Raw genomic sequence first — 20,880 nt, forward strand, 5'->3', positions numbered from 1 at the left:
ATCTCAGCAATGTATCCATCGGCAGAATTATCCAATTCACAATGAGTTCAATCAGCACAGGTGAGTCTGGCAATAACATCTACTCGCAATTATACTGACAAACAGACAATCACACTCACCTAGTAGAGCAGCCCCTCTACACGCCGCGGAGGCTGCGAGTCGTCTGCATCGGAGCGGGATACGCAGGGCTAATGCTGGCGTATAAATGGAAGAATCAGCCTGGAATGCGCGACTTTATTGACCTGGCAATATACGAGAAGAACCCCGATGTGGGCGGCACCTGGTTCGAGAACAGGTACCCGGGGGTTGCATGCGATGTATACGACAAACAGCACAAGATGGGCATAAACTGACTAACTACTGTAGGTCCCAGCGCATATTTATACCTTCCCATTCGAACCAAACCCAGACTGGTCCTCGTTCTATGCCGCCGGGTCCGAGATCTGGGAGTATATCAAGCGGACCACGGTCAAATATAACCTCGACGAGCGCGTGCAGTTCAATTCAAGAGTCTCATCAACAATCTGGGACGATGAGGCTGGAAAATGGAACATCCAAATTCAACACAATGACACCACCCAACAAGACACCGCCGACATCGTCATCAACGCCTCCGGGATCCTCAACAAATGGACCTGGCCCAGCATCCCAGGGCTCCAGTCCTACCGCGGGAAACTCGTCCACAGCGCCGCCTGGGACGAAACACTAGACTGGACGAACAAGCGCGTTGCAATCATCGGCAACGGCTCCTCTGCTATCCAGATCCTCCCTCAGATGCAGTCCAGCGCCGCGCACATCACGACCTACGTCCGCAGCGCGACCTGGATTGCATCGAACTTTGCCGCCGAGTTTACGCCTGATGGTAAGAACTTCCAGTACAGCGAGGCGCAGAAGAAGGAATTCAGGGAGGACCCTGACGCTCTCTTCCGGGTGAGAAAGACGGTTGAACATGGCTTCAATAAACAGTTTCTTACCTTTCTCCGGGACAGTCCTGAGCAAGCGGCTGCGTATCAGGGGTTCAAGGAGACAATGGAGAAGAGACTCAGGAATGACCCGTCGCTGTGCGAGAAACTCATTCCGTCCTGGCAGGTTGGGTGTCGGCGGATCACGCCAGGGGACGGATACCTTGAGGCGCTGCAAGAGCAGAATGTCTCTGTCGAGTCCCGGCCTATCGAGGAGGTTACAGAAAAGGGTATCCGGACACACAAATCGACGGAGGCGGAAGAGCTCGACATCATCGTCTGCGCGACGGGGTTCGACACTACGTTTTCCCCGTCGTGGGAACTGGCTGGGAAGGACGGGATCCGGCTGGCTGATCAATGGCGAGACATTCCCGAGGCGTATTTCGGGATCTGTGCATCGAACATGCCGAATTACTTTATCTTCAATGGACCGAATTGCCCTGTTGGGCATGGAAGTCTATTGGCGGCCATGGATGCGACGGCGGACTGGGTCTTGCGCTGGTGCAGGAAGATTGCCAGGGAGGATATCAAGTACGTCAACAGCTACACTATTACAACTATTACCGAGCTAATGATGTTCAGATCTGCGACAGTCAAGCCCAGGGCAGTGAGCGATTATAACGCGTACACGCAAGAGTTCCACCGGCACAAGACTGTATGGGCGGGTGGATGCTCTTCGTGGTACAAGAGTGGTGGGACAGTGACGGCGATGTACGCTGGCAGTGTCCTGCACTATAAGGAGATCCTGCAAGAGTTCCGGGTCGAAGACTTTGATATCGAGTACAGGAGTTGCAACCGGTTCAGGTTCATGGGCAACGGGCTGACCATTCGGGAGACCTCGGGGGGAGACTTGGCCTACTATGTGTACAAATGAGCATCACTGCCTGTTCAATCCAGACAGAAACCCAATTAATTCACTCGTGAATAACGTCATATCCAGATTTGAGCAACTTCAGGATCGCCAGATCGCCTCGACTAAACTCTTGACTTCACTCCTGAGCGGCAGATCTGCACGGCTTGTTTTCTCGTCTGAACGATGCGGATCAGGTCCACTGACCGGGTGAATCCGTCCAGGCTTGTGTTGGTGATCGGAGATGGTGTGATTGCTGATTAATCGCTCCACGGACTCACTTGGAGTAACTGTCTACTTAACACACTCCCTGCTCTTGACCACTATACCAGGGTAACCAGATATGAAGCCCGAGTCTTTGAGCCAGCCCGTTCAAGGCCATCCCGATCATGGCCAGCCCATCGTCCTGGACGACCATGAGAACCCGCGGCAATGGCCTGCAGCGAAGAAATGTACGCTTGCCAGTATACCTATTTGACTGTCTAATGTTGACTGTCCAGGGACCTGCACTCTGATTGTGGCCTCGATGACTGCGACGGTGGCCTTCTGCTCGAGTATCTACACTGCCGCCATTGACAATATCAAAGATGACTTCAACTGCTCCGACACGGTGGGCACTCTCGGGGTCACCACCTTTCTCCTGGGCTTCGGCTCCGGCTCTCTCTTGTTTGCTCCTCTCTCAGAGCTTTGGTACGCTTCTATTCATCTCATTTAAGACATGGCTAACGCGCGCAGGGGCCGCCAGCCAATCTACAGACTGACCATGGGCTTGTTCTGCGTCTTCCAGATCGCCTGCGCAGTCTCGCCCAACATTGCAGCTCTGATCGTGTTCCGCTTCTTCGCTGGCTTCTTTGGATCCCCAACAGTTACAAACTCGGGCGGCTCCATCACCGATATCTGGCCGCAGAGCCACCGCTCCGTGCCCATGGCCTTCTTCTCCGCGGGCAGTTTCCTCGGCCCCGTAACCGCCCCGATCATGGGCGGCTTCATCTCGCAATACACCTCCTGGTGCTGGAACTTCTGGGTCGTCCTCATCATCAGCGGCGTCGTCTACGCCGCAGTCATCTTCCTCCTCCCCGAGACATACCCTGCGTATCTTCTCCAACAGAAAGCCCGCAAACTCGGCCGCGCAAGCGAAGTCACCCCCAGCCACAGCCCCAAGGAACAGCTCCGCAACAGCCTCATCCGCCCATGGCTCATGCTGTGCACCGAGCCCATCCTCTTCCTCCTCTCCCTCTACATGGCCCTCATCTACGGCATCCTCTACCTCGACTTCACAGCCTACCCCATCGTCTACAAGCAGTCCCGCAACTGGTCCGCGGGAATCGCAGGCCTCTCCTTCCTCGGCATCGGCGTCGGCATGGCCCTCGCTACAATCGCCTCCCCCTACATCAACGTCATCCACGCCCGCTTCGTCACCCGCCTCGGTGGCCCACAGCCAGAAGCACGCCTCCCGCATCTAATCCCCCTCGCCTGGCTCATCCCCGCCAGCCTCTTCTGGTTCGGCTGGTCCGCTGAACCGCCTACCCACTGGATCTGCGGCATAATCGCCGGCGCTCCATTCGGTTTTACGCTCATCGTCCTCTTCCTAGGGATAATGGCATATCTAACAGACTGCTACGGCCCATTCGGGGCAAGTGCGCTGGCGGCGAATAACGTGCTGCGCTCGATCTTCGGCGCTGTCTTTCCGCTGTTTGCGGGGGAGATGTATTCCGGGCTGGGCGTGGCTTGGGCGACGAGTGTGTTGGCGTTTGTGGCGCTGGCGTTGACGCCGTTGCCGTGGGTGTTTTATCGTTTTGGGCCACGGATTAGGGGGCGGAGTACATATCATCTGAAGACTAAGGATATGCCGGAGTAGACTCGGCTAATTACTAGTAAATGATATCAAGTATACAGGTATTCACGGAAAGTCGATAACGCACTAACCACACCAAGTAGAGTAGAAACACCAAGGAGAGTAGAAAGGAGAGTAGAATTAAAATAGAACCAATGACCTCATGGAAAGCACAAACCAAAACATCACAGACTACAATTCAAGCAACGGAAAAAGCAAGCGCCCCGACGAATAATTTCGGCTGACGCGCAAACTCCTCAAATCCAACTCAACTCGGTCCGTGGAACAGCACAGCACAGACCAGGCAGCACGGCCGACGTGCCGAGCACCCTCTACCGAGCACGGTATTCGTACTCAAGGGGCCGAGACACTGACGCCATTAGTAGTACGTACCTAGTCGGAACTACGGATACGGTGTACATGGTAGATCCTTCTGGGCCAGGGGGATCCGGTTAGGGCAAACGCCTGATCGTCCGGTCCGGGCTGGCTAAGCACTTTGCCTCGCTAGCGTTTCCACTCTCCAGCAGGCTTCAGTTTTGCTTAAGCTTTTGGTTCTAGATTTGGTTCCGGTTTGGTCCGGTGCACGTTGTTATTTGGCTGTTGGGTTGTGGATTAGTTGTGGCTGTTTGCTGGTTGCTCGTGGTTCTGCGTGTGGCATACCATGCTACTAGGTTGGCCATGGGATACTACGGATTGCGTGTCTTCTCTTTCTACTGCTAACACCAAGCCAGATAGGTCTGTAGACCTTACTACGGGGTCCTCTTCAACTAACAGACCGCAATGGGCATTTTCGGAACCAGGTCAGTGAGTGGACAGTGGACCTCAGCCCAACCACAGGTCCATTTGCATCTCGCATCCCGTATCCGTATTCCCATTTGCCCTCCGTTTGCATATCATTTGCTTGTTTTTTCTTGCGTGATCCGTAGATCGTAGATCAACTCATCAAGTCGACTCAGTGATCGTAGCCATTCCACAGTACACGCCATAGAGTTCAGGTTCAGCTCCACCATAGGTATTCATAAAAGTTCCGAGGAAAGGAGCTGAAATCCATCCGAACCGTCTTTTCTGACTAGCCACCTCTCTGCAAGGTAGTTGTCAAGGTCCAGGCCTTTCACCTTCCAATCACGGACTTGAGCTGAGCCACGGTTTGATCGTCTGGTGATGGAAGTGGGATGGCGAGCTGTACGGAGTAGATATCCGATTATCGACCTTCCTTTGACGGTTGTGCGGTTTTCTAGCGCTAATTCAGTTTCCATAACTTTTGCCTTGTAGTTGATGGTGTTGTGGTTTTTGTGCGCTGTTGTGACCCTGATATGTGCATGTTCAGCCATATACTGGCATTCTTTTATCAATAGAGAATTATTCATGTTAGTACTTTTCATATTCTTAGTATTGTTGTCTTGTTCGTGTGCAGCCTCAGCTATGCAAGAGATGGGTCTGCGGTTAGCACTCGATGATTGACAATTTATCGTCATCTTGCGTACACTGCGCAATTTTCGAGCTGATGGACGATCTCTGGTTTGCATGTGCTGCCAGTCTTTTAGTTATAAATCGGTTGAAAGTGCTCGGATCGGATTTCCAGACTCCAATTAAGTTCCACAGGGTTATCTCGAGTTCCCTTTCTTCCTTGGTTTTATTCTCTTGTTTAATATTTGATATGGACGTTGGTGTTGTTGGTGCTGGGGTTTCCGGCCTCTATACTGCGCTCATTCTTCAACGGCAAGGCCACAATGTGACCGTCTTCGAGGCGAACTCGAGAATTGGAGGCCGGATATATACCCACCGCTTTAAGCCCCTGAACAAAGGCGAGGATGTGTACTTTGAGGCTGGCGCCATGCGTCTCCCCCGGTCGAGGTTACATGACCGCGTCTTCCGCTTCATCGACTACCTCAACGCCAACGGCCGGTCCGAGGATAAAGTCGAGCTGATCCCCTACATCATTGAACACGAGAACAACGGCGCCTATGTCTATGGCCACAAGGGTGACGTCGCTGGCAGTGAGCATGCAGGTCTTCTCGACTTACCTTCACCGTTCAAGGGCAAGTCCGCGCGCAGCCTCCTGGGCGAGGCCGTGATCCCCTGGCTCCGGCTGCTGGAGCAGGACTTTGACAAGGGATTCGAGAAGGTCATGGAGTACGACATGATGTCCTTCCGCAGCTATCTCCATCTCGTGCTCAAGTGGCCGCACGAGGTCATCGAGTTCGTCGAGCTCATGTCCAGCCAAACAAACCAGTACGACCTCAGCTTCGTCGAGATCATCATGCAGAACATGGACTTTGGCGTCAAGCACTGGGCCACCGTCCGCAACGGCATGTCGCGCTTCACCCAGGCCGCCGCCAACCTCGTCGGCCTCGAAAACATCCACCTCAACGCCCCCGTCGACCGCCTCATCCCATCTCCAACCGACGGCCGAGTCACCATCCACACCCGCGGTCCCACCCCTCACACCAGCACCTTTGACAAAGTCGTCCTCGCCATCCCTCCAGCCGCCGTCCAGGGCATCCGCGAACGCCCCACCTGGTCCTTCATGAAAGAACAAGCCATCCGCAGCGCCCACTTCGAACCCCTCTACAAGCTCGGCCTGCACTTCCGCACCCGCTTCTGGGAACACATCCCCTCCCCTTCCTTCGGCGGGCAAAGCACCACAGACCTCCGCTTCCGCTGGATCGTATACCCCTCCAACGACCTCGGCAGCGACACCTCAGGCGTCCTCCTCCTCTACTGCTGGATGAACGACGCCTACCGCATCCAATCCATGCAGCCCGAGCAGCGCGTCAGACTAGCCCTGCACGACCTCCAGCGCTTCTTCAAGGACACGGGCGTCGACATCTACAATCAGTACGTCAGCGCCTTCGACGTCTGCTGGAGCACCGAGTATGTCACGGGAGACGCGATGTTCCTGCCTGGCCAGTTCAGCCGGTTCCATCGCATTGCGGCGCAGCCCGAGGGGAATATTCACTTTGCGGGCGAGCATTTGAGTCGCCATCATACGTGGATTGTGGGGGCGCTGGACTCGGCGTTTAAGACGGCGAGAGAGGTCAGTGGGGATGAGCGGTTGTTGGCGCTGGGCGAGGAGGAGCTGGGGAGGTCGTCGAGGGCGACGGAGCCGCCGAGGCCGGAGTTTATTCGCGCTCAACTCTGAGTAGTCATTTTGTTAAAAGAGTCCAGCATAAGTAATAGATTTAGAGTTAATAGTATAATCCATAAGGCTACCATTAATCTTTCACCCACCCTAAAATAGAGTCTTGAGGGCCAAGTCCAGGCACCAGAATTTCTCCGGCGCATCAGCCACAGCCGCTTCATTTCTTTCAGCCGACATCCACATTCCTCCGCGGCGTTGCACATGCGCCTGCAGCGGAGTTAAATACAGTCAATCCCCTTGTTTTGTTTTGTTTTCCGTCTGAGCACACGATCTCTTACTTTTCTTGCTTTTCTTGCTTCGTTGTTGAGTTGATTCAAGGTATGTATTTATCCTGACTCGTGACGACGCCCGATCCGATCAGCCCTACGATCGCACGCACGGGCTTCTCTCAGCCTTCTCATCCTTCCGTCCACGAACTCCTCATCTTCCATCATCACCACCATCACCATCTTTCTATCATCCATTACTGCAAACTAACACGACCTGAGTAGATAATCTACTACCAACTACACACCACCTACACGAACCGTCCATCGAACAACCCCGCGAACAACCCGCGAACCGCACCTCACCCCTCACTTAATCTCAATAAAATGGCCAGCCGCATCCTCCCGCTCATCATCCTCGTCGTGGTCGTCGGCATCCTCGCCGTCGTGGGATTCATCGCCTACAGCATCGTGCAGGATGTCTCGGATAAGACACGGGACAAGATGGAGAAGAAAAACGTCATGTTCACCAGGGACGGGATGAAGGTTGGCGTCAAGGAGGTTAATGAGGAGGACTATGTTGATCGGAGTCAGAGGTTTGTCTCCTTTTATTCAGTTCTCTTTGCTTCACCCCGCAAGGAATATAATGGATGTGGCTAACGGATTCTAGTATCCTCGTCAACATGTGGAACCACACTTCGTTCCCGGCATACAAGAGTCGGCTTTGGGATATGACGGGCGCTTCTTCTTCGTCTTCGAATGGGAATGGAGGGGATGCTCAGCAGAGGAGGGGGTGAGTTTTTCAATCTACCTTCTTCGACTAGTACCTGGTTGAAACGGCTAACGCATATTTCAGACACTCCTCGCAGTGACTATCGAAACGTCTCTTTAAACCCCGACGCGCGAAAACATGGATTACAGTTGATGGGTTGTTGATGGAACCTTAGTCCCGATCGATCGGTTGGTCGGTTCATCGATTCATAATCGGATTGAGATTGAAAATGTATATATGCTACGGCTGAGGATAGGATATGGGCTTTTTTTTATGGCATTGCAGTAATGACTGACGAGTGATGAATACAATCATTCTTTTGCGTTGATCGATGGAATTAAATCTCGCTGCGAACTGTGGAGACTGCAAGTTTCATGTTTACTCCTGCAGTACACCTGTCAGTACGTGTCCAGCTACGGTGATTTGGCGGTGATCGAGTCCCACTGCGGTAGATCTCGATCTGTGGCCTAGCTGGTGGCCTAACGCTGAGCCACCACGGTCGCAGTCTCGCAGATCTATAGTGGCCGGTGTAAATCTTGTAACATTATTCGTGAATTTATGCATCTGCTCAAGTAATCGGGTCGAAGTTCGTATTTTATACCTGCTTAGTGCTGAGACGTACAGGCTACAGATAACTCGTCGTGGCTGGAGAGCGGAAGGGATATAAGTGGGGATATCTAACTTTGCTCAAGCATGAGTATGTATGAGACGCGACTCGCAATGACTTCACTGGACAGGTACCATGAGCTAGGAGGCTTCATTCAGTTCTCCTTAATAACTCTATTCTATCCTTGTTTAGACGAGATGAGGCATTATAGGGGCAATATACAGATCACTATCTGGACAGCTGGTGGGCCATCAGATCGCTGCTAATTATGGCGCAGGATATGTAATAAGCGAGGCAATAATTGAGCTTGCGTATTATTGACCGTCCTCCGATTGCAAGCGATGCGGGTGACCGGTTCAGGTTGGACAGACACCTGACGATCTGAGGGGTCAGCCCTGGCTGCAGGCCCTTGCATCGACCCATAGTCCGCTGGTTAGAACTTAGAGTCCCAAGAATTCTAAGCGAGACTCATATGGTCGAGTTGGAGATTCTCACCCATATACCATCAGCAACAATACGAGTTACTTCGTAGTTGCACGACAAAGTGACCGGAGTCTGGACGACAAGTGGAGAGAAGTGGAACTGAGGAACCTCAAGCTTTTCCCCGCGGCAGCCAGCGAATCAGCCGTCCACGTGCCAAGAGCAGCCCCCCCCGATCGCTGCACGTTGCTGGTCATGCCGCCATTATAGGTCCCTTGGCCCAGCTGCACCTGATAAGCTCCAGGGCGCCTCCCAGGCACGGGGGTCCTCCGGCCATTTTCCTTCGTTCCCTCGCGTCCTTGGAAATCCACGCCCTCTGGTAGGTTGGTTACCTTTGAGTCGGTGGGTGCTTGATTACTCCAGTACTGCGATGGCCTGGGCCTGATATAAGTTGGACTCTGCTTTCTTTCACATGGCTCCGCTGTCTTTCAATCCTCTGGACACGCGCGCTCACACCGCCAACATGTCTCTCGCTTCCCTCAAGGGCCTCCTCTCCTCGCCAACGAGCACCGAGTACGATGTCGAGAAGGACTCTCGTCTGTCAAGCGACGGAGAGAGCGCCAATGGAGATGGAAAGCGCCGCGAAACGAAAGACACCAAGCTCATTGACGGCCGGGTAATATCAGACGCCATCATCGGTCTTTCGGATGGCATGACCGTTCCCTTTGCCCTCACTGCGGGTCTCTCCGCGCTGGGAGACACCAAGGTTGTTGTCTTTGGCGGCTTTGCTGAACTCATCGCCGGTGCTATATCTATGGGGTTGGGCGGGTACCTCGGTGCAAAGAGCGAAGAGTACGCAACCAATACCCAACCCATATTTTAAACAAAGTATACTGATCAGAACAGAGAATCATATCACGCAACCCTCAAAGAAACCGAAAAGCAAACCATCACAGACCCCACCTCCGTCTCAGACACCATCAACGACATCTTCACCCCATACGACCTCCCCCCGCACCTCGTCTCCGAACTCACAACCCACCTCACTTCATCACCGAACCTCGCCTCCTTCCTCATGAACTTCCACCACACCCTCCCCGAACCCTCTGACTCGCGCGCCGTCATCTGCGCCATCACAATCGCCCTGGGCTACTTCATCGGCGGCTTCGTCCCGCTCCTCCCGTACTTCTTCGTCGGGCCGACCGACGCCTTCCTCGCGCTGAAGTGGAGCATTGCAACCATGGTGGTTGCGCTGTTTATCTTCGGGTACGGGAAGACGTGTTTCGTGAGCGGGTGGAAGGGCCAGAAGAATGTCCGCAAGGGCGTTGTCGGTGGGCTCCAGATGGTGCTTATCGGTGGGGTTGCGGCGGGGAGCGCGATGGGGCTGGTCAAGGGGTTCCAGGCGTGGGCGGATAATTCTTAACGCTTTAGTCTGCCTGGTCTGGGTTTAACTAACTATATTTGTCTTGCTTGAATAGAATGGGTGGGTATATTTGCAGCTATGGTTATGGCTTTGGCATTGGGAGCGAAATAAATATTGTATATACATGGGCGGAGTTAGCTTTTTAAATATCAATTCAATACATAACAGCTTTGACGAAACAAATTCATATTGAAGCTAAATAAACGCTTTTAAACCAAAACGCCTTCTAATAAATGCGCGCCGCGTAGAGATATTCGCTGCGACTGCTGCGTGAGTATACTAGCATTTCAGGTTTCATTGTCTCAGCTGTGCTGACCGTGTTTATACTAGATACGCCGCTGTCCTTGTCGTCTTCGTGAGCGGGGATATTCCAAGTTCAAGTCCAAGTCCGAGTTCCAGCTACAGTTGACCGACAGGGTGCTTGCTTCAAACTGTGACATACTTACCCTGATGAGAGCAGGAGAATTGGGGAAAAAATGTCAAGTCAAGGGAAAAATAATTCGGTCGAAACTCGGCATCACCGAATTCACATAGGTCAGGGTGTTTGAATAGCCCTAAAGCCTAAAAAAGGCCATTCGTGAGTATCTCTCGAAAATCATCGTCGCCTTGCGGCCAGACGCGTAATTCATTGTGTACCCGTTGATCTTAGTTGGCTATATCAGATTGCCGCAAGCTCTCAATTATTGAAGTGTTGTTTGTACATATCACACTTCTCATCCCCATAGAGTTGTTCCAGGACCGAGTTCCACTTCAGCTTCCCTTTTGGCCCACCTTTATATAAGTCCAGACATGTATTTATAGGAGGTATGTCTATCAATTATCAAAAATTTTCAGTACGTTGGTTAATATGGTATCCGCCAACGCGTCACCAGGAGCCCACAAGCACAATAATTGCTTCAAAGGGCCGTTCAATCACTAGAACGCCTATCAGAACCATGTCCATCGTTAACCATTCCGAGTTAAGCCAGGGGTAAAAAAGACCCCTTGAATGAAGCTTGTCGTCAACCAAGGAATGCATCATTCTCAGGAAAAGTGAAAACCTTGGAATCTTATCAGGACCTTCACATGATCAGCAGTGAGTAATGTAAGGTCAGAACCATATCGTTACCTATGTACTTTCAGAGACGGCAATAAATCGGAGATGTCCTTATATGTCCAAGAATAGGGTTGTTCACGGCTGGAGCTTCCCAACCCTAACGCCCAGACCCATCCATCCGTCCTCCATGAAACAACATCCAAAACTAATACCACAGACAAGTCACCTAAAGCAAGACGATGACTCAATCCCAGCCACCCTTTGTGACGACCATCGAGCTCAACGTTACCCAAAACAACCCAGCTGGCGAAAGGACCAACACCACATCCTCCCCCTCTACCTCCGTTAAAGACACACAAAATGACGCCCAGCTACAAACCTCACTAGCCGCGGACTCAGAAAACCCCGACGGCGGCTACGGATGGATCGTCCTGTTTGCATGCGTGGTGATAGCCTGGTGGTATATCAGCATTGCATACACATGGGGGATTTATCAGATAGCCCTAGTGCAGCAGCAGCATATGCCCGCCTCAACACTGGCGTTTGTGGGCTCGCTATGTCCGAGTTTTATCGCGTCGCTGGCGATTCCGAATGCGAAGCTGGTGAGGGCTCTTGGGCCGCGGGTTACGGCGTTGATAGGGATGTTTGTTATGGGGTTGGGATGTATCTTTGCTTCGTTTACGACGCGGCATGTGGGTGGTCTGTTTGTGACGTTTGGGGTTGTTTGTGGAGTTGGGAATAGGTAGGCCATATACCCATGTCTGAATTGTGTCTTTGCTTGAAGACTAATAGCCAAGTTTGCGGTTCGGGTGATATAGTATGCTTTTTATGGTGAGCTTTGCCAGTCTGCATCCACTGCATCCATATTTAGCAGAATAAATGCTAATACGATGGGTTACTTGACTAGGTTATCAATGTAGCCCCATCGCAATGGTTCAGCAAGAAACGAGGCCTCGCCAACGGCATGATATACGCAGCAGGCGGGCTCGGCGGCGCCGTGATGAGTTTCGTCTTGGACGCTCTAATCAAGGACCTAGGAATCCCCTGGGCGTTTCGCATCCAAGGCTTCGCTATGCTAGCAACAGGTCTACCAGCGGCGCACCTCCTCCGAACGCGGTATCCAATCCCACCAACCAAGATGGTCGAGTGGACTATGTTCCGCGATGCTAAATTCGTCGTCCTCTTTGCCGCTGGCGCGGTTACTACATTCCCGCTGTACGTGCCGCCGTTTTTCCTCCCGCTTTATGCAGATGCGCTGGCGCTGTCTTCAGATGCAGGGGTTAGTCTAGTCGCCGGGTTTAATTTCGCGTCTGCGGTTGGGCGTCTGGGATGTGGGTATGCGGGTGATGTGCTGGGGTCTGTCAATGCACTGTTCCTGTCGGTGACGCTGAATGCGCTGACGATGCTGATGATCTGGCCGTTGTCGGATTCGCTGGGGCCGTTGATTCCATTTGTGATCCTGAATGGAATGGCGAATGGGGGGTTCTTTGCGATCATGCCGACGATTGTTAGCCGTGTTTTTGGCTCGGCTAGGCTTTCAGTTGCGATGGGGATGATTGTGACGGGCTGGTTTGGGGGGTATCTCTTGGTATGTCTCTTTGTCCTTTTTTTTGTTGTTTGGCTGACATTCTTGATTTTGAAGGGCCCGCCAATCGCTGGGTATATCCTCGAGGCAACAGGGGATAAGTCCTCCATTAGAACATATCGACCAGCTATCTTCTTCGCTGGGGCAATGGCAGCAGCGTCAGTTGTCCTGGTTGGTGCGATACGTTTACTGATAGACCGAGAGTTACGAAGGAAGGTTTGATACATCGATAGAGCCAATAGTTGACTATTAGAAAACAAGAAACCTGAACATAAAAATGCTTATTCGAATGAAAGCACCAATCAGAAGCCCCAGACCGAGGGATGGATCAACACACTTCCCATCGCGGCGACTCCAGATAAACTTCAACACGCACATCACTTTCGTCATAATGAATCATCGCCTCGCAACTTGGCTCCTCCATATTAATTAATACCACCAGCTAGTCTTGTCTCTTGAATTCACTCCATCCATACCTATATCATACCAATATAACTATTATTTAATTAGCTATTTTATTCTATTAAGCATGTGCGACGCACCCTTCATCCCCATCTTCCCCATTTGCTTCCAATGCGGCACAGACCAGAACCCATGCCGGTGTAAAGTCGTTGGTCCGACGATTGGTATAGTCTCTAATTGCACTTTAATTGTGGGATCCGTGCTGATATTTATAGGCTTTGTCGCGACGATTCTTGCGGCGATTGTATGTTATCCGGCATCGATATTTTGTGGATGCTGTTGTACGAAGGCCGGGAAAGAGTGAGTGGTGACTTGTTGCTTTAGTATGGCAATGCTGATGATTCCAGTGTGTTGGCATATCCGGTTAAACTGAATGGGCAAGTGTCGGATTGTATACCGATATAGGACGCAGTTATGTGAATAGACAGACAAGTATTATTATACGCAATTACACTTCCAACCTAGCAGTATATAAACAAGAGACGTAGACAAGAGAATATAACCTAAGTATAGACGAGCGTAATAAGGTATCCAGGCGAATAATTATCAACATGCGTATCCATCATGACTTGAACTTCTCCTTCAGTCGAGCCAGGAAACTCGATCGTTTCTTCTTCTTCTCTTCCTTTCCGCCGGTCCCGGCTGCTCCGCCAGCATCACCGACACCGCTAGTGGCACCACCAACCCCAGCTGCACCACCCACGCCAGCAACTCCGGCGGCCGCAGCTCCAGCCGCAGGGATTTGTGAGGAATCTTTGGCACCTTCAGAAGCGCCAGTTGTCTGTTGTTGGGCAGCTTCCTCCCCGGGGGCTGTGGTCTTGGTGCCCGTGGGGGTAGTCGTCCGTGGTGACAGCTGTGCCGATCCTGGTTCAGCAGCCGTGGCCTTCGGAGCGGTATCTGTAGTAGCAGCGGTGGTGGTAGGTGCCGGGGTGCCTCTCGAGTTCTCGACTGGAACTCTCCGGTGAATTTCTTCCTCCAGTTCCTTTTTCTCCTCGACGACCTGCCTGTTTGCTGCAGCTTCTGGGTCTCGGTGTGCTTTGGACATCGATTCCTTCACAACATCAGGAACGTCGTCTGCTGGGGCTGTGGTGTCGGCGACTTGTCTCCTCTGGGATTCGAGCGGGACGTTGCCAGCGAGTCCGGCGGTGGTGGATGTTGGCGCAGCCGACTGCACCGTGGGGTCGGCGTTGGCGTATGCAGCAGAAGAGCCGGCTGCACCTCCCACTGGGAGGCTGGATTCGGGAATCGTGTTTTTGGAGACAGGAGGAGCGGAGAATGCACCAGCACCAGCCAGCCGAGAGCTGTCAGTCCCTCCATATGCTTCTTGGCCTGTGCGAGCAGTCGACTGTACTGTGTTCGAATTGAATGTGCTCGGGTCGGGGACTTTCTCTCCTGGCTTGAGATGGATCGGGTTGCCAATGCCGCTCGAGGCTGGGATGGGGTTCACGGAATATTCAGAGTAAGGAGACTCTGCGGGAAATCCTCCGGGGATATGAGCCCCTTGCTCAAGGGGAACGTCCTTGTCTAGCCCCGCTGTTGTCGAGATAGGAAGCCCTCCGGACTCCTTGGAGACACCACCAGCTAAGCCGGCAGTTGTGGAGGTTGGGGTAACGCCAGAGACAGTAGCCATGTCTTGGGGGCTGCCGTTATGTAGGGCTGAAACGGAGTTTGTTTGAAGCTGGTCGGGGTAGAGAACGTTGTTAACGTTGCTGCTGCCGTCGTCCTCCTCAGGTAATCGGTTATCAGTGGTCCAGATGCCGTCAACGACAAACTATGAGCAAAGAAAGACACACGTCAGTGGTACGAAAATGCTTTCCCGGTGCGAATCTTATAGTTTCGTAAAGAGGGGGTGCAAAGACTGGTAAGCACTAAGCCCATGACGTCAACCGACGTCCCCGGCGTCATCACTGATGGCACAATCCATGCACAGTGAAGACCTGCTTGCTTATCTGCGCAGGTTGGCCGGGTGGATTAGGCGGCAGCCTCGAGAAAGGCAGGTTACAAGCCCAGCTGGCGGGGGCACTCATGTGTGAGGCTGCGGTCGAGAACCCAATTGATGACATACCTTGTAGTGCACCTTCTCGCCCGTCACCGGGATTTCGACTTCCTTCTCGAAAACGTCGCCCTTCTGGTCCAACTTGACCGTCCTGCCCCAGTCATCGAACGTTCCTGTGACAAACACCTCATTCGCATTGTACGGCCTGAAATGCGAGGAACCAGGGTCAGCGATCCATGGCAGTCGATAAGGTTGGGTCGGGCTGGACACTGCGGGGAGGAGGCAAGTTAATTGGCTTGAGTCACTCACCATTGAAACTTGTAGCTCGCCATTTTTCAGCTTGAAAAGGCTCCGGTGCGTGGCGGATGAGGAAGCCGGGAGGATTTGGGAAAGCCGGGGGAGGGGTCCAAGACCAGCAGCAGTAAGCAGGTAAGCAGGAAGGGAATGCTCCGGGAGAATTGAATGGTTTGCCTGCACTGATAAAGCGAGGGACCGCGAGGAGGCTGGGGTATTCAGTTGCGGTGCCAGACAGTGTGAGAGAGAGCTATGGGCCCAAGCGGGGGCGGCGGTCGGACGCAGCGTTCGTGCGGAGGATCTGGCAGCAGGCACGGGCTCTCGCCGGTCGAAGAATAATTTGACAGACGACAGCTGATAAGCGAGAGCTGCTGCAATCCCCTCGCAGATCTTTGCCACTGTTCCTTGGACAGGATGGTTGTCGCTCCAAGTAGCGGTGGGATACACTTTCAGTCTGACACCATTGGGTCTAGACTGGATCGAGACCCTCAGCGTGGACAGCTTGGATATTGAAATGTCTTAGTTTTTACTGCGGCAGTCTCTCAACGCTACTCTAGCACCAATAACTAGGATTAAACTTCGGGAAAGTATAAAAATATATTTACACGTCTTTTGTTACCACGCCTTTTGCATGTGTCGGCTCTTCCACGCTGGGAGTATACAGAGCTGTCCACGAGCCCGGATCTATGCGGATTGCTGCTTCTCGCAGGGTTCCAAGGGAGCTTAGCTCGGGGGATAGCCTGGCTTTCTCCATCCACGGTTCAAGCTGGCCCTGCCGATTAATTGAGTTATCATGTGCAAGCCAGAGTGGCTGTTGTTTACATCATGAAGACGGGGAAGACGTCAGCGTTGCAGCGATGATCTCATGCGAGCTCTTCGACGCGGAAGGGGTAAGACAGCCTGGTCGCTTTTCCTCCTGACTCTGAGTAATTTGCACAGGGTTCTTGATTATGATACCTCATTAATGGGCGAGAGCCGTGGCGCAGTCTGGACCGAGCGAGTCGGACAGTCATCATGGGCTTCTAGAAAACGTCTGGAAGACGTTTCGATGGCCACCCGAAGCTTCCACACAGCCACTTAACCCAGTCGGTTCAACGTTTCACCTGCATCTGGATTCCTATTCTGCTCTTGTCGATTGAAGGAGTCGCTGTTTGCCGATGCCAATTTGCGGCGGTGCATGCTCCTTTTTCTGTCCAACTATTGACCTTCCCTCGCCAGCTATTGAGCACTAGTGAGCTGCGAGCGGGGGCCAGCAGTTGACGTCGATCTGCACACGGTTGAGAGAAGGCATCTGGAAAGACGAGTTAGCAATCAGCAAGAAGAAACCCTCAATATCGTAATTCCTCAATGCATCTTTGATACATCAATAATAGAGACAAACTGAATTTATCCGTAGCCGAGCAGAAAGTAGTGAGGGAGTTATGCAGGCTGAGGTTCGAGAGAGCTGCAGAAAGCTTCCCGGTGCTCCCCCGCCTTTTCGGGCATCCTCCCCCTCCTCTCTTCGTTCATACTTATTCTTAGCTTTCCCTTTTATCCTCCGTATCATTTGGGCCATCTAAATTATCTGTCTTTCTGCCTTCGTTCCGCTGTTTTCTTTCGCCTGTCTCGTTCCTCTGGCCAGAACAGCGTCCATCTCACAACACCAAACCCGGTTTCAAACACACGAAAGCTTATTCGGCTACACTGATTTTCGTACGGAAATCCTCCACGCGACTTCGGAGATCAAACAGCTGTCCTGAAGTATACAGAGACAAAGATCTCTCTGGTGTCCATCCTGTATGCGCCCTTCATCCATCCTCTGCGTTGCCCCTCGTTGACATCCGAAACGTGACAGGAGACGGAAAAAGCCACAGGAAAAAGAAAGGAAATTAGCAAAGTAAGTAAGAAGAAAGAAGTTTCGAACTTTCTTTGACGCAGTCCTCCTTTTCCTGCTTTCTTTTCTTTTTCTTCTTTTTTACCCTTCAGCTCTTGGTCTCTGGAACTGCGACCAGCGGCCGCCCCGGGCGTCTTTGAATGGGAGCGCCTCGTTGCGTCGTTGGGCCAGAGCTCCATTCAAGAGCTTCAAACCTTGGTCCGATGTGTCTCGAACCTCTCCAATTCGCACTCAGTCTTCCCGATACCCACCAAGCTCTGCCAAAGGTCAAGTTGTTACCAGCCAATTTCCTCCCAAAGCTTTGTCTTAACTTTGGCGGTTTCTCTACCCGCCGCCACCCCTCCTCCCACTTTCTACGCAGATCCTCTTCGAACCCTGTTGCTCTCGTGCATACATATCCTCTTCCTTTTTCCTTTCCACATACCTACTCAGTTTTAACCTCCTGCATAATCGTCGCATGAACTCGTTTCTTGATAACTCCACCGTTTGTTAATATATGCAGCTCGCCTCTGACCTCCTTCAGTTTTCTTTGTTCCGCCCCTCCCCTCACTGCGCCTCAACTTTCTAGCTCGCTCCCCCGCGCTTCACGCAAGCCGAAAGAATCCAACCGACAACATGTCGAATAGCTCGTTCCCGGGTACCAACCCTTTTCTAAAGGTGGCCACCAAAGAAGAGAACAAACCCTCGACGTTCAATAAAATCGCAGAAGACGAAGAATATGAGGTGACGTCACCAACCGATTCAACGTTTCGAACCAGCAAGATCGACGGCAGCAACTCGTCCGGCGGAAATAATCCTCTCGAGACCGGTCGGGCCGGTGAGTCGGGCGAGGGAATACGTTTTGGAAGAGATCCGTTTGGCGGTGGCTTCCAGGGTGGTCAGGAAGGCCAGGATGAGTCTGTGCTACCAGAGGACTTCCGCCCAACTGGAGGACCCAGCCATGGCTTTCCCAACAATTACGCCCTAGGTCGCCGAACATCTGTATCTGCTGAATCTCTGAACCCTACATCCGCTGGCTCAGATAGCTGGTCCCCGCCTCACCACCCAAAGACGGAGGAACAGCTCGGCCGCCTGAAGACAGCTGTCAGCAACAACTTCCTCTTTTCTCATTTGGATGATGACCAGTCTCGGACTGTGCTAGATGCCCTGGTTGAGAAGCCTATTCCAGCAAAGGATATCAAGGTTATCTCCCAGGGTGATGCCGGTGACTTTTTCTACATCGTTGAAGATGGCCATTTTGATGTTTACATCAACCCCTCTGGCTCTGTGCAGTCGGGCCCAGACGGAATGGGTAACAAAGTCGGCGCGATTGGACCTGGTGGCTCGTTCGGAGAACTAGCTCTTATGTACAACGCACCTCGAGCAGCAACCATTGTATCGACGGATTCAAAAAGCACTCTCTGGGCTCTAGACCGCATTACCTTCCGGCGCATCCTCATGGACTCGGCATTCCAGCGACGACGCATGTACGAGGCTTTCTTGGAGGAAGTCCCGCTCCTCTCGTCGCTCAAGCACTACGAGCGTGCTAAGATCGCAGACGCGCTCGACACGCTCAAATATCCAGCGGGTTCACGTATTATTACGGAAGGCGACCCAGGCGATGCCTTTTACCTCCTTGAGTCCGGCGAGGCTGATGCTTTCATGGAAGGCGTGGAAGAGCCGACCAAGTCATACAGGAGAGGAGACTACTTTGGCGAGCTCGCCCTACTGGATGAGAAGCCTCGAGCAGCCAGTGTTGTCGCCCGAACTGAGGTCAAAGTTGCCAGACTCGGCCGGGATGGGTTCAAGCGGCTGTTGGGCCCGGTGGAAAATATCATGAGAAGGACAGAATACACATCGAGACCCTCTACAGCACAATAAGAGCGGCTGAACAAACCGCTTATGAAATGTTTGGTTTTTTTGTTTGTTTTTTTTTTTTTACAACGAAATATCATCATTGGGTTGAATATGTCATTCTTGCTCGTTTTTGTTCTATATCAAAGGGTTCCATATGTAAGGGAGTGTGTTTTCAATTGCGAAAGAGGTTAGAAAACTCCCGATTTCTCTGGCGAATGATTGGTCTTGCTATGCACGGATATCTCATCTCTCTGTCTTTTGTTGTCCTGTCTTGCCGTTTCCAAAACACCCTTTTCCTAAGCGATCTTTCTCTCCATTGAGATATTTGTGCATCCTGCTCTTCAGTCACGGGTTCCAATCCGTGTCTCTAGCTAGGATCGCCACGCTTTTGAACACCAGCCACACCGCTGCATTGAGTATAGCGCAGCAACTAGGTTGGGTTGGGTGGTCGCCGGGACGCTTCACTTCCTACCTGTTTTTTTGTCAGTCCAATAGGCCTTGCTTGATGTTAATATGTAACATGACAATAGTTCCTCCTTTTGATACACCACCCGGAGTCCAACTCAGTAGTCGCTAAGGTATCAGGCCGAAAGTACGTAGTAAGATAGTAAATTCATCTTGCAACCACCAAATCACTCCTCAACACCCACTTCTCTCCACCCGTAACTTCTTTCCCCTCATGCAGCATACACTGATCCCCATGCCGATGCAACAGCGCCATCCCCACCTCGGGCGCGACTGAGATCGGCTCTGGGTTACGGTTTGCGCGTGTTGGTTCTGGGTAGAAGACTGTTTCGCCGCCTGTACAGGAGGAAAGGTAGATGAGGAGGGTCCATGTGGTGCGGGCAGGCTTGGGCGGTGTTGAGGGCGAAAGGAAGGAGAGCGTGTTGGAATCGTCGTCTACGTACAGATCCATGTTAGATTATGGTATCATCTTGCTTCATAACTACGGGGCTCTTTTACTTGTATTGGGTATTGGATTGGATTGGAATGGAAGTAGGTGGTCGTAGCGGAAGTGGGGATATAAAAGGTAAACAACTTACAATGCTGCGCAAAGAACTGGCCAGCGGAGTACCGATAAACACGGATATTCGCATTCAAGCCGAGCGGTTCGCCGCCCCAGACTTCCTTCATTGTCCTCTCTCTTGCGCTGGGATTCCCATCTTCCTCTCCACCTTCCCCTTCTCCCTCTTCGATGAGATTGGCGGGATCGGTCACAAGCTCCCGCAGTGCCGTCCCGCGCCAAAGATTCTCAGCGAATGCCGCATCCTGGATTTGGAACCGGTCGTTGACGCGGACGGCATCGCCCTTTTTGGGCTTGCCCGGGGTTGTGATTAAGGGAAGCGAAGAGAGGAATGAGACGTAGGTCTTGCACAGCGAGGCAGGGAGGAAGTTGCGGACTAGGTAGATCTGGTCCGGGAGGAGCGGGTCAAGGTACAGGTCCGATGAGGGGATGAGTGGGCGGAGAGGAGGCCAGTTCGGAGGTTGCTGCTGTGGTTGGGAGGGTTGGCGAGGGGGTTCTTTTTTGGACGGCTTTGGTTTTGGCATATTGTTAAAGTTCCAGTGTTATGGCCCTTTGGAG

General features: G+C 52.4%; 11 protein-coding genes across 11 annotated transcripts; 8 read left to right on the forward strand and 3 right to left on the reverse strand.

The window, feature by feature from the left end:
- Positions 1-41: 41 nt before the first annotated feature.
- On the forward strand, positions 42-1,836 carry ASPVEDRAFT_81927 (flavin-containing monooxygenase; the record flags this gene model as incomplete). The annotated part of the gene is made up of 4 exons (XM_040817111.1): positions 42-60; positions 124-317; positions 367-1,493; positions 1,545-1,836. 4 exons carry the CDS (start codon positions 42-44, stop codon positions 1,834-1,836), a joined length of 1,632 nt encoding a protein of 543 aa, XP_040666114.1.
- Positions 1,837-2,155: 319 nt separating this feature from the next.
- ASPVEDRAFT_27088 (MFS transporter) lies at positions 2,156-3,670 on the forward strand (the record flags this gene model as incomplete). The annotated part of the gene is made up of 3 exons (XM_040809978.1): positions 2,156-2,264; positions 2,313-2,502; positions 2,548-3,670. 3 exons carry the CDS (start codon positions 2,156-2,158, stop codon positions 3,668-3,670), a joined length of 1,422 nt encoding a protein of 473 aa, XP_040666115.1.
- Positions 3,671-5,303: 1,633 nt separating this feature from the next.
- Positions 5,304-6,788, forward strand: ASPVEDRAFT_127611 (flavin monoamine oxidase family protein; the record flags this gene model as incomplete). Its single annotated transcript, XM_040806476.1, has 1 exon — positions 5,304-6,788. The coding sequence occupies one exon, from the start codon at positions 5,304-5,306 to the stop codon at positions 6,786-6,788; it is 1,485 nt and encodes a 494-aa protein (XP_040666116.1).
- Positions 6,789-6,978: 190 nt separating this feature from the next.
- ASPVEDRAFT_39797 (uncharacterized protein) lies at positions 6,979-8,027 on the forward strand. Its single transcript, XM_040812004.1, has 4 exons — positions 6,979-7,106; positions 7,280-7,590; positions 7,665-7,787; positions 7,851-8,027. The coding sequence occupies exons 2-4, from the start codon at positions 7,382-7,384 to the stop codon at positions 7,864-7,866; spliced, it is 348 nt and encodes a 115-aa protein (XP_040666117.1). The 5' UTR covers positions 6,979-7,106; positions 7,280-7,381; the 3' UTR covers positions 7,867-8,027.
- Positions 8,028-8,848: 821 nt separating this feature from the next.
- On the forward strand, positions 8,849-10,396 carry ASPVEDRAFT_39800 (VIT1/CCC1 transporter family protein). Its single transcript, XM_040812006.1, has 2 exons — positions 8,849-9,645; positions 9,700-10,396. The coding sequence occupies exons 1-2, from the start codon at positions 9,266-9,268 to the stop codon at positions 10,214-10,216; spliced, it is 897 nt and encodes a 298-aa protein (XP_040666118.1). The 5' UTR covers positions 8,849-9,265; the 3' UTR covers positions 10,217-10,396.
- A 1,095-nt stretch (positions 10,397-11,491) lies between these two features.
- ASPVEDRAFT_128641 (uncharacterized protein) lies at positions 11,492-13,059 on the forward strand (the record flags this gene model as incomplete). Its single annotated transcript, XM_040806567.1, has 4 exons — positions 11,492-11,994; positions 12,071-12,083; positions 12,160-12,840; positions 12,895-13,059. 4 exons carry the CDS (start codon positions 11,492-11,494, stop codon positions 13,057-13,059), a joined length of 1,362 nt encoding a protein of 453 aa, XP_040666119.1.
- A 154-nt stretch (positions 13,060-13,213) lies between these two features.
- ASPVEDRAFT_563067 (uncharacterized protein) lies at positions 13,214-13,783 on the forward strand. Its single transcript, XM_040815190.1, has 3 exons — positions 13,214-13,463; positions 13,515-13,599; positions 13,647-13,783. The coding sequence occupies exons 1-3, from the start codon at positions 13,367-13,369 to the stop codon at positions 13,702-13,704; spliced, it is 240 nt and encodes a 79-aa protein (XP_040666120.1). The 5' UTR covers positions 13,214-13,366; the 3' UTR covers positions 13,705-13,783.
- ASPVEDRAFT_39804 (carbohydrate-binding module family 48 protein) lies at positions 13,515-15,748 on the reverse strand. The gene is made up of 4 exons (XM_040812007.1): positions 15,605-15,748; positions 15,365-15,500; positions 13,647-15,070; positions 13,515-13,599 (listed from the first exon to the last, which is right to left on the reverse strand). Exons 1-3 carry the CDS (start codon positions 15,625-15,627, stop codon positions 13,862-13,864), a joined length of 1,368 nt encoding a protein of 455 aa, XP_040666121.1. The 5' UTR covers positions 15,628-15,748; the 3' UTR covers positions 13,515-13,599; positions 13,647-13,861.
- A 1,339-nt stretch (positions 15,749-17,087) lies between these two features.
- ASPVEDRAFT_39808 (uncharacterized protein) lies at positions 17,088-18,077 on the reverse strand. Its single transcript, XM_040812008.1, has one exon. It carries the CDS (start codon positions 17,639-17,641, stop codon positions 17,312-17,314), a length of 330 nt encoding a protein of 109 aa, XP_040666122.1. The 5' UTR covers positions 17,642-18,077; the 3' UTR covers positions 17,088-17,311.
- ASPVEDRAFT_39809 (cyclic nucleotide-binding domain-containing protein) lies at positions 17,986-19,380 on the forward strand. The gene has a single exon (XM_040812009.1). It carries the CDS (start codon positions 18,078-18,080, stop codon positions 19,320-19,322), a length of 1,245 nt encoding a protein of 414 aa, XP_040666123.1. The 5' UTR covers positions 17,986-18,077; the 3' UTR covers positions 19,323-19,380.
- Positions 19,381-19,911: 531 nt separating this feature from the next.
- On the reverse strand, positions 19,912-20,846 carry ASPVEDRAFT_128458 (uncharacterized protein; the record flags this gene model as incomplete). Its single annotated transcript, XM_040806552.1, has 2 exons — positions 19,912-20,198; positions 20,342-20,846. 2 exons carry the CDS (start codon positions 20,844-20,846, stop codon positions 19,912-19,914), a joined length of 792 nt encoding a protein of 263 aa, XP_040666124.1.
- Positions 20,847-20,880: the final 34 nt, after the last annotated feature.

Source organism: Aspergillus versicolor (genome assembly GCF_001890125.1).
Source record: "Aspergillus versicolor CBS 583.65 unplaced genomic scaffold ASPVEscaffold_3, whole genome shotgun sequence".
NCBI lineage: Eukaryota > Fungi > Ascomycota > Eurotiomycetes > Eurotiales > Aspergillaceae > Aspergillus > Aspergillus versicolor.